This window comes from Onychostoma macrolepis, chromosome 04 (assembly GCF_012432095.1).
Source record: "Onychostoma macrolepis isolate SWU-2019 chromosome 04, ASM1243209v1, whole genome shotgun sequence".
Classification (NCBI taxonomy): Eukaryota; Metazoa; Chordata; class Actinopteri; order Cypriniformes; family Cyprinidae; genus Onychostoma; species Onychostoma macrolepis.
The window spans coordinates 11,374,803-11,386,779 of NC_081158.1; the positions used below are offsets into that span (position 1 = coordinate 11,374,803).

Sequence of the window (11,977 nt, forward strand, 5' to 3'; positions counted from 1 at the left end):
CGTGGTATAATGAGCACACTCACGCCCTAAAGAGAGCAGCCCGGAAAATGGAGCGCAGCTGGAGGAAAACTAAATTAGAGGTATTTCGTTTAGCTTGGCGGGAAAGTACCCTATCCTACAGAAAAGCATTAAAAACTGCTAGATCTGATTACTTTTCAGACAAAAATAAAGCATCAAAAGGTGTTGGCATTTCCCAAGAGCATAGCAGTAATGACTTTATGAACTACTTAACTTCCAAGATCAACCTGGTCTCATAAAAATACGTACCTCTGCGCACTTTTTGTGCAACACCGTTTTACATACCTTGCTGCACGTTTCGCCGCAGTTTGAAATAGAAATGTCCACTGAGTGGCACTAAAACACAGGTTCAATATGTGAACCCTGGCACGTTTTTATTATGTAGATATTGGTACATATTGCTGTTTTTTTATTACGTTGCTTCAGATACGTATTGCGGTGGTTCAGAATTCAAATATCCGGGGACTGTCGCTAAAAGTTAATGCTCTATCGTGTTGGAAATATGCCCTACACCAAATCCAGCCCTAAACCTACCCGATAGTGTTAACAAATGCAAAACTGATATAAAAACGTATTAGCTGATGCAACTGTGCCATTTGAACTTCCTTTTACGCAGATTAACTGCTTTGTCGAAACGTAGTTACACGGGATTCGAACCGGTGCTTCTCATCTCCTAAATCCGTCTCCGTACTTCATGAGCTACCGAACAAACTTATAATCTATGAAAACCCATAGATATGAAGCTGGATGTGTGCGATGCTAACATTGAAAAGCATCAGTTTTCAAATCTCCCGGCATATTAATATTGTTTTGAAGTCATAGCATGATATTCTTCTAGTAATTGTGCGAAAATTACGCTTTATTAATCGAAACTGTAAATTTGTGTGAACGTGTTCATTTATTTTGGAAACTGCAGTGATATGTACTTATTGGTACGTATTTCATGTCACGCTAAAAAGTGCACCCAGGTATGTAAATGCCATGAGAACAGGTAGTCCAAGATCGATACTATCAGAGATAAAATTGTATCCTTGCAGCCGTCAGCTACAGTATCTCATCAGATAGCGCACTATAGATCACCTGAGGAACAATTCCATTCATTCTCTACTGTAGGAGAGGAAGAATTGTATAAACTTGTTAAATCATCTAAACCAACAACATGTATGTTAGACCCGATTCCATCTAAAGTACTAAAAGAGCTGCTTTCAGAAGTCATAGATCCTCTTTTGGCTATTATTAATTCATCATTGTCATTAGGATATGTCCCCAAAACCTTCAAATTGGCTGTTATTAAGCCTCTCATTAAAAAACCACAACTTGACCCCAAAGATCTAGTTAATTACAGACCGATCTCAAATCTCCCTTTTCTGTCAAAGATACTAGAAAAGGTAGTATCCTCACAATTATATTCCTTCCTAGAGAAAAATTATATCTGTGAGGAATTCCAGTCAGGATTTAGATCGTATCATAGTACTGAAACTGCTCTCAGAGTTACAAATGACCTGCTTCTATCATCTGATCGTGGTTGTATCTCTTTATTAGTTCTACTGGATCTTAGCGCTGCCTTCGACATAAAAAGTCGATATAAAAAACTGGATGACGAGTAATTTTTTACTGCTAAATTCTGAAAAAACAGAGGTGTTAATTATCGGACCTAAAAACCCCACATGTAATAACCTAGAACATTATCTAACACTTGATGGCTGCTCTGTCAATTCTTCTTCATCAGTCAGGAACCTAGGTGTGCTGTTTGATAGCAATCTTTCATTTGAAAGCCATGTTTCTAGCATCTGTAAAACTGCATTTTTTCATCTCAGAAGCATATCTAAATTGCGACCAATGCTCTCAACGTCAAATGCAGAAATGTTAATTCATGCGTTTATGACCTCAAGGTTAGACTATTGTAATGCTTTATTGGGTGGTTGTTCTGCACGCTTGATCAACAAACTACAGTTCCGGTTCTGTCAACACTGCACTGACTCCCTATCAAACATCGGATAGATTTTAAAATCTTGTTAATTACTTATAAAGCCCTGAATGGTTTAGCTCCTCAGTACTTGAGCGAGCTCTTATCACATTATAGTCCTCCACGTCCAATGCGTTCTCAAAACTCTGGCCGTTTGATAATACCTAGAATATCAAAATCAACTGCGGGCGGCAGATCCTATTTCTATTTAGCACCCAAACTCTGGAACAATCTACCTAACACTGTTCGGGAGGCAGACACACTCTGTCAGTTTAAATCTAGATTAAAGACCCATCTCTTTAGCCTGGCTTACACATAACACACTAATTCGCTTCTATTATTCAAATCCGTTAAAGGATTGTTAGGCTGCATTAATTAGATCAACCGGAACCGGGAACACTCCCCATAACACACGATGTACTCGTTACATCGTAAGTAGAATGGCATCTACGCTAATATTTGTCTGTTTCTTTCCTATTCTGTTTCTCAGTCCGTATCCGGTCAGATGGTGGATCAGCACCAAGAGATGATGTCTACAGCCCTGATCGTCAGCGGAGACCAGGACACCCAGATGACCCCCAGAGACATATCCCCAGTGAAAACAATCCCTATTGAATACAATAAAACTAAAAAATATAACAAAATAACTAAAATATAATAAAATACCTAACTACATAATACTACTATTGTTAGAAATTGCAACAAAATTAAAATAGAAATATAAACTTTTGAACTGCGGGTTTCGTCTGGTCAGAGGAGAACTGGCCCCCCGACTGAGCTTGGTTTCTCCCAAGGTTTTTTTTTCTCCATTCTGTCACAGAGGGAGTTTTGGTTCCTTGCCGCTGTCGCCTCTATCTTGCTCAGTTGGGGACACTTAATTTCTAGCGATTATCGCCGATTTGATTGCACAGATACTATTTAAACTAAACTGAGCTAGACAATGACATCTCTGAATTCAATAATGAAATGCCTTTAACTGAAAATGGAAAATTGAGTGTTTAATCTTATCATTATACATTACTGACACTCTATCCTCTAATTTGATACTGTTAAGTGCTTTGACAAAATCTGTATTGTTAAAAGCGCTATATAAATAAAGGTGACTTGACTTGACTGGTGAAACTTTTGCAGTAATGAGACCGAAGATATTTAAGACCCACTGAATCTGAATTTAAAATATTTTAAGACTTTTTAAGGCCTTTTTCAAGCAAAACTTTATTTAATACATTTTAAGACTTTTTAAAGACCCGCGACCGCACCCTGTTAAACAGCTTTTATAAAAATGCAATAAATAAACAAACATTACTGGTGTGCATCTTGAGACAGGCAATGACATTAAGATCTGTCAGAGCCAGTTATTTTCAGTTAAGACAGCTCATACATGCATTTTAGTCAGGGACTAGCCTTGTGAAACTGGGAGACAGAGCTTAAAATACAATTTACATACAGAATATGGTCAAATGAATGACAAAGTGACTTAATTACATGGAACAGTTCATTCTGAATTTATAAAGCAAATGCCAGGAGAAGAGCCTATAAAACTGACACATATAGGCTAACAAATGCAAACTGCATCTGCAAAATGGAAGTAAATGCAAATGAAATCTCACCATCAAAGGCAGAAACACTAAAGTACTACAGACTGAAACATTACCAGTTTGCGGTTTAGGACTTGAAGCTTTTCACGGATTGAAGCTACTTTTCTGATTCAAAAAAGATGTCTTTATAAAAGATGTCTTCATTAAACGGATAGTCCGATGAACTCAGGGCTTTCCACCACAAGGCAATGCCCACAAGCCCTTCAGGACCTCAACCGAGCCATTTTTGCACCGTCAGAGCAGGCCTCCTTTTTCTCAACTTTCCCTTGTTGTTGTTAGGCATCTAAAGTATAAAAACAAACAGGATGTTAAACCTGCACAATGTTGTAAAACATTTGATTAGTAGTAGTAGTGTATAACTGAAAGAAGGTGGGTCCTAAGTATTTGGAAATGTGACTTAATGTACTACAAAATTAAGTGCAAATTGAAATTTGATAAAAGGTTTACATTCAAGCTAAAACATGGTGAATTCAAATTTAAGACTATTTAATTTTAATATAGAAATTAAGCACCTACACACATACGTATTATTTTGAAACCCTTAATATAAAGCATTTTTCATGTTTGGAACAAATTGAATTATGCACTTTCCTCACAGCAGCTCACTCTGTGCCCTCTATTTTTAAGATGTGCCTGTAATATCAAACTACTGTATATTGATATAAATGGCATTGCCTCATTCTATATTGTTTATAAATTATATATATCATACAAACTCAAAGAGTATATAGTCAATATTTAAATGTTCCAAATCTATATGAGTTCCTTTCTTCTGTTGAACATAAAATAAGATATTCTGAAGAATGTTGGTAACCAGTTGACGGTAGCCATTAACTTCCATAGTATTTTTTTCCCTGTACAATGGAAGTCAATGGTTTCCGTCAGCTGTTGGGTTACCAACATTCTTCAACATATCATCTTTTGTATTAAAAAAACAAAAAAAACTGATACAGGTTTGGAACAACAGTTTTGAGTGAACTGAAGGCCTGTTCACACCAAGGACGATAACACTAAAGATAACGATAAAGATATAGTTCTAAAAAGCAGATGAGTGTGCTTAGAATAAACAGATGAACATAGTTATCTTTAAAGTTATCGCTCTTGGTCTGAACGGGCCTTAACCCTTAATAATCATATTAGGCCATTTTGCAATTCCTGTTTTTTTTCTGTCTCCAAATTTAAGACCTCTTGAAAACATAACTAAGGCTTTTCTCATTCCATTTAAGATATTTAAGACTTTTAATGGATTTAAATTTGATCAAACTGAATTTAAGACCAAAGGACCCATGTGGAGACTTACCATGCACATCTTGAAGCCTGGTGTTTCTAAATTAGTTTTTGTTGTTGTTGATGCTGATCTTTCGGTCTCCTACTGCCCAGTTAATCTGAGAAGTCGGCTCAATGGTTAGAGTACAGCCCAGCATCCTAATATATGCCTCAACTGATGCTCCTCCAACAGCAAAACAGCCAACCTATAAGTGACAGGAACATTTGCACAAAACATGGATAGGTTACAAATAAATATCATGGGAATGTAGTTTCCGTGTTTAATGAAAAACATGCTTTTGTCAATAAATAAATAAAACAAAAATAAATAAATCTTAATGTAAACTAGATTGTAAAGTTTGGATACAAACTTTAAGTTGGCATGAAAAAGCCTAGCCAGAAAGTTTGTAAAAGTTTTAAAAGCTTGAAGTTTGAAGGTTTTTTTTAGTTTGAAGTAGTTTGAAATACGTAAAATAGTTTTAAAGATTAATGTTTGAATGTTTTATAGGCAATACAGTCTTATCAGAAGAACAAACAGAAAAACAGATCGCTGGGGTACCTGGGGTGGCTTCTAGGGTGGTTGCTAGGGTTTTTCTAGGTTACCTGGGGTAGTTGCTAGGGTGTTGCTAAACGGTTGCTAGGGTCCTTGGGGTGGTTGCTTAGGTAGCTGGGGTGGTTGCTATGGTGTTGCTAAGGTATCCAGGTCGGTTGCTAGGGTGTTGCTATGTGGTTGCTAGGGCACTCGGGGTGGTTGCTAAGGTGTTGCTAGGCGGTTGCTAAGGTATCCGGGGTGGTTGCTAAGGTGTTGCTAGGTGGTTGCTATGGTACCTGGGGTGGTTGCTAAGGTGTTGCTAGGCGGTTGCTAGGGTAACCGGGGTGGTTGCTAGGGTGTTGCTATGTGGTTGTTAGGGTAACTGGGATGGTTACTAAGGTGTTGCTAGGTGGTTGCTATGGTACCTGGGATGGTTGCTATGTGGTTGCTAGGGTAACCGGGGTGGTTACTAGGGTGTTGCTATGTGGTTTCTAGGGTAACCAGGGTGGTTGCTAGGGTGTTGCTAGGTGGTTGCTATGGCTCTCAGGTGGTTGCTAAGGTGTTGCTATGCGGTTGCTAGGGTACTTGGGGTGGTTGCTATGCAGTTGCTAAGGTAATATTAGTGTGTTGCTAGGTGGTTGCTATGGTACCTGGGTAGATTGCTAAGGTGTTACTAGCTTGTTTGAGCATGATTAGCAAAGTTACCATCATGTATTTAGCATTATTAGCATGTTACTAGCATGTTGTTATCATGATTAGCAAGTTACCAGCAGGTCTTTAGCATGATTAGCATGTTACTAGAATGTTGCTAGCACGATTAGCATGTTACTAGCATGTTTCTAGCATGATTAGCATGTTGCTAGCATGATTCTAGCGTGATCACCATGTTACTAGCATGTTCTTAGCATGATTAGCAAGTTACTAGCATGTTGTTAGCATGATGAGTAATTACTAGCATGTTGCTAGCATGATTCTAGCATGATTAGCATGTTACTAGCATGTTTGCTAGCATAATTAGCAAGTTACTAGCATGATGGCAGCATCTTTCAAGCATGATCAGCATGTTACTAGCATGTTCTTAGCATGATTAGCAAGTTACTAGCGTGTTGTTAGCATGATTAGTAATTACTAACATGTTGCTAGCATGATTCTAGCATGATTATCATGTTACTAGCATGTTGCTAGCATGATTTAGATAGATTAGAAATAGTATTAGATAGAGTGGAAGCTTATATGAGTTTGAATGGGTTAGAAATAGTACATAGAAGGGAAGCTTGATTGAGTCTGAAGGGGGTCGCACACCGGACGAGAAACGCAACGCCGCGTCGCGTCGCACCACGTCTTTAAAATTCGAACACATTGTTTCCTATGAGTGTACGCACACCGGCGGCGCCACTCGGCGTCTGTCCGCTGCACCCAGCTACGACTCAGGACGCTATTCAAATTCCTGCCGCGCCACAGAGCGCCATCTGCATAGTTTCATATTAAATAACATCATATATGTCTCAAATCGCTGATAATACTTTATACCAAGATACCACTGCTGCAACATACTACTTACATTGGTTTTACAGCTTGAATAAAATGTAAACATATAGAATTAAATGTATAATATATCTCTTTTATTTTTCTCGAGACATTTTCACATAAGCAACATATTACAGTATTGGCCCATGTAACATTTGCCTGTCGTGATTACATTCACTGTCGTCAGCTGCCACCTACTGGATTTACCAGGTCACAACCGTCACAACACACGTCAGGTAATTTAAATAGCGGAGTAGCGGACCGCAATGGACGACGAAAAACTAATCAACGAAGTAGGGAAATACCCAGAATTATTTGCAACAAATCATAGATTCTTCAAAGACAACATAAGGAAGTCATCAGCGTGGAGGAAGATTGCCGATGTCATCGGTTTTTCAGGTAAGAATGTCTAATTTACGATCTGAGGTAAAATGTTCAGTGACAGTAGTTGGCAGACAACTGTATGTAATTGTACAGTACAATCATAAAATAACGTGCAATACAGACATTTTCTTAATTTCATAATGTCCTTAACCACAAACTGACTACTATGTTATTTTAAGTAAACAAATCCTCATGTTGAATTAAGACAAACTACCTCAACAGGAATATGATTATAATTGAAGTTAACAAAGAAATAAGCAATCCTTACACAAAATATGTAGCATCTTTGTTTTTATTGAGCAAACAAATTATATTAGTAGCTACAGCATAAAAGAAATGTTGAAATTGCTTATAATAATATAAAATAATGCTAATAATTGATGAATGGCAATCTAGCCTAATATGAATGCTAATGATAATCAGAGACTAAATTATGAGCTAAGCAGGAATAAGATATCTAGGAAGTGATCAAATCTAATATCAATTAAATTATTAAATTAAAGTCAGTAAGACAACACTATTGTGACCATTACACCATTTCATTCTGCCAAGATACATGTCCTTCAGAGTTGAAAAAAGAGCAGAATTTATCTCGAACGGTGTAGGCCTCCCTTGCACCACGAGGTCCACCAGCAGTAGAGATGCTCTCCATTGATCCAGTCGTTGGAGCACTGGTATTTAGCCACCTCTCTACTTCCATTGGCTTGAGAAGAAAGTTGTGCAGGAGGCATGCTGACAAAATAAGGCTGTTTATTTTGTCAGGGTGTATGTTTATCCTGCTATGCAGGATCCTCCAGCGAGATGACAAAATGCCAAAGGCATTTTCCACCACATTGCGTGCTCGAGACAATCTGTAGTTGTAGATGCGTTGTTGTGTGGATATGTCTCGACCAGGGTAAGGCCGCATTAGGTAGGTTTTTAATGGGAATTCTGCATCCCCAACAATGGTGAATGGCATGTTCCCCAGATGCTCTGCTCCTGGTAGCTTCTGATCATCTGGAACCTCCAGCCTTTTTGCATCCAATGCCTTCCCTATGGCTGAGCCAGCAAAGACACCCCCATCACTTGACCGTCCATACTCTCCAATATGGACTAGACGGAAGCGATATTCAGCATCGACCACAGCCAATAATACTACAGAGAATGCTTTTTTGTAATTAAAGTAAAGGCTGCCTGAATGAGGTGGTGCAAAGAGGAGGATGTGCTTCCCATCTATCGCTCCTATGCAGTTAGGGAAATTCCACCTAGTTGAAAACTTTGAAGCAATATTCCTCCACTCCTGCTCAGTAGGTCTTGCTAGGTGTGTATCCATCATGCGCCTGTTAATTGCAGCACATGTGTCCTTGATGGCTTTAGCCACTGTGCTCTCCCCCATACGATAGTGGAAGGCAAGCGTTCTGATTGAATTTCCTGAGGCCAGATACCTGTAAAACAAACATCAATATAAACATTAATTTATATCTCTTCACAGGAAATGAGTGCAGGACAAGATGGAAGTCACTTCGAGACAACTACATTAAGTGGAAAAAAAGACAGCAGTTGCCAAGTGGCTCTGGGGCAGTGCGTCAACAGGAATGGAAATATGCTGCTGCGATTTCCTTCCTGAATGTATTTCTACAAAATAGAAGGTAATATTTGACTTGAAGTAGATTTTTAAAGGGATAGTTCACCCAAAAATGAAAATTGTGTCATTAATCACTCACCCTCATGTTGTTTCATCAAAAATATCTTACTTTGTGTACCGAAGTGTGTCTTATGAGTTTTGAACGACGAGGATTCTGATTAATGACAGAATTTTCATTTTTGGGTGAACTATCCCTTTAATGGTAGTAAAAAATTTGTCCCTCTTGTCTTTCCCCAGTACAATCAGTAATGTGGAAAACTATATGGATGGGTCGATCCATGAAGGTGATTTAGACACACAAATGACTTCAGAAGAGGAAAGCCCAGTACCGGAGACACCAGGGACTGAAAGTGAAGAAGTTCTAGAACGGCCCCAGAGACCCAGAAAAAAAGAGACAACCCAAAAAGTCCGAACACACAAATTAATGAAAAACTTATGGACTTTTTAGTAACACCAACAGTGCCACCAAAACAACATGATGAAACTGAGCTTTTCCTTCTAAGTTTAGCACCTCAAATGAGATCTCTGGGAAAAAGAGAACAAACCAGAGCCAAAATAGAGATGCTACGTATCCTGGATGACCTGGATGTGCAGAGTCAGGCACATCATGGGCCAGGTGTGCCTAGTTACCACACAGGACCACCACTGTTTGGTAGCTGGAATGCTCCACATTAAAATATTGTGGCACCCTCAGCTTCCTCAACATATCTTGTGCCATATTCTTAGTTATAGTTCAATGAGATGTAATATATTTATTTATTTATATTCATAGTTATAATTCAATGAGATGTAATTAATTAATTAATTAATGTGTCTGTCTGTTTTGCTTGCTTGGTTGATTAATTGATTTGGAAATTGTTTCATAATCCTGTTTTATCATTTAGATTACATTGATACTGTTACTGCAATTATTTTTATTAAAAGTATCCATGTGTACATTACTGTGTTATCTTGTCATATGGTTCACATGGTAAAATCCATTTAATGAATTATTGTTTTGAAATAATTTCTTCCTTCTTCCAACAACATAATATTATTACAGTGTAAATCAGATATACAAATAGGTTCAATAGAAAATTGCTTACCTCAATGTCACTGCGAGTTTTTCCTTTGGCCCAATTGGTGTCCTGTAATTTATAGACATCCCTGTGATGTCAGATCCAATAATTGACAGAAGGTCCTCCATTTGCTGTGTGCTCATTCTGAAGTACTGCAGGTGCTTTTCCGGGCTTATTCGCAGCTCCTGAACAAGGTGGTGGTAAGCGCCAAATTGTGTCCTTTTTTCATTTAGAGGGTGTACCCAAATGCGATTGATTCTTTTGGGGTTTTTTTGTATTCTTCGACGTAAAAGTAGCAGTGCAGTAGTTTTTTTGTTGTCAGATAAAATTTGATCTGTTTGGGAAGAACAGGAAAAACAGGCCTTTACAAAAAACAAGAAATACAAAAACCTTAATATGTTACATAAGTTAATTATGCACCCACATTTATGTCTGATGCATTTATTTTGGCAACTAGGGAATACACAGCCCTGTCTATCTATATTTATATATCTAGGGCTATACAAACATTCAATGGCCACACCATGGTATTATCTATGATTTTCTTTATTTTCATCAGATCAGATTATCTTGTATATTGTGCATAATTTAGAAGTGAATATTCTTTATTACCATATAATTAAAAAAAAAAAAAAAAAAATAGATATTATAAACTGAAACCTAAACTAAAATACAGTACATTTGTTTCATTAAAATAAAAACTTTATAAGGTGTTTGGTTACGTTTTCACTCAGGCTGGCTAGCTAATGTTAGCTAAACAATATTGCTACTATGTAACAGTTGCCTAGACGACAGATACAACAAAACAATAACAGACTTATCACAACACAGATTATTTTCATTGATTAATGTTAAAAACTCAGCTATTATCAATTCAAATAATATATTTAAAATAATAATAGTAAATGAAGTTAAAACTCACCCATCTTGCAGCTCAGAACTTGATTCGAAATTGAGCTCGCGCGTATAGAATGTGCACGTCCGGTGTGCGATACCTCGAGTTGTCCTAGACGTGGCGCTGCGCGGCGCTGCGTTTCTCGTGCAGTGTGCGACCCCCTTTAGACTATGTGCACTTTTATGTTCTTTGGTCATATTTTTAAAAATACATATAATTTTGGACAAATTCCTCTTTCTTTGTCAAACTAACACTAAAACCACCTTTAAAACTTTTTACTTCCTTTCTATTATGATTTTTTTCATACTTTTCAACCTCCTTATAGGTGTCAAAATCACTGTTTTCTCCCTGTCGCACACCCAGACTTTTAAACTTCAACAATGAAAATACAGTTTAAAAATATGACTTATCTGGTAACTATTAATGTACCTGAATTAAGCACTAGTAAAATAATTAAAATACATTAGTATTTAATGTGAGATCACTATCAATATTACTTTTTATACAAAATATAGCCGTCGCACAGTATTGGTGTAATTTCCACCACAACACTGTAATGTCCCTTTAAAAAGTTTGTGTGAAAGATTGTTTAGGTGGTTTCTATGGAAATGTTCAGTGACATCAGAGCACATGTTGGACATGGAGGAAATTTAAATTTTCATCATCAACAAATGGAAGAAAAATCAAGGTAAATATTGCTTGATCAGTTAATATACTTATTCTACGTCATTTCCAAGCATACTGTATCTTCAAGGGTGTTTTTAAAAACCTAAAAAATTTAAGTTAAATAAGAGTATTTTGCATACATGAAATGCTAGGTATTAATTCAAAGCTAATCAGTTAAGCTATCTTCCAATAAACTACAGAAATGTCATTTCCACCACATTGCCTCTGTGGTGTAAATGACATTTATGGTTACAAAGTACAATTGATATGTTTAATGACTTTGTAAACTGAGTTTAATGAGTGTGATGAGTTTAAGACTTTTTCTAATAAATATATCTGCTGTTTCTCTACATTCACGTCAATTAATTGTCATTTCCACAACACCCTGTCATTTCCACCACCACACATTTTTAAAAAATATTGAAAAAGTTCTCATCTAAAAG

General features: G+C 37.2%; 1 protein-coding gene across 1 annotated transcript; it reads right to left on the reverse strand.

Annotated features, from left to right (window-relative positions):
- Positions 1-7,820: 7,820 nt before the first annotated feature.
- Positions 7,821-10,283, reverse strand: LOC131539411 (uncharacterized). The gene is made up of 2 exons (XM_058773994.1): positions 10,001-10,283; positions 7,821-8,715 (listed from the first exon to the last, which is right to left on the reverse strand). The coding sequence occupies exons 1-2, from the start codon at positions 10,114-10,116 to the stop codon at positions 7,821-7,823; spliced, it is 1,011 nt and encodes a 336-aa protein (XP_058629977.1). The 5' UTR covers positions 10,117-10,283.
- Between the last annotated feature and the right edge of the window lie 1,694 nt (positions 10,284-11,977).

What these genes read in the sequence shown, in the direction of transcription:
- LOC131539411 (XM_058773994.1), bottom strand. Translation starts at nt 10,116, where the DNA reads ATGAGCACACAGCAAATGGAGGACCTTCTGTCAATTATTGGATCTGAC. An exon ending in AAACTCGCAGTGACATTGAG is followed by an intron (nt 8,716 to 10,000) that starts GTAAGCAATTTT and finishes TTTGTTTTACAG; the next exon opens with GTATCTGGCCTCAGGAAATT.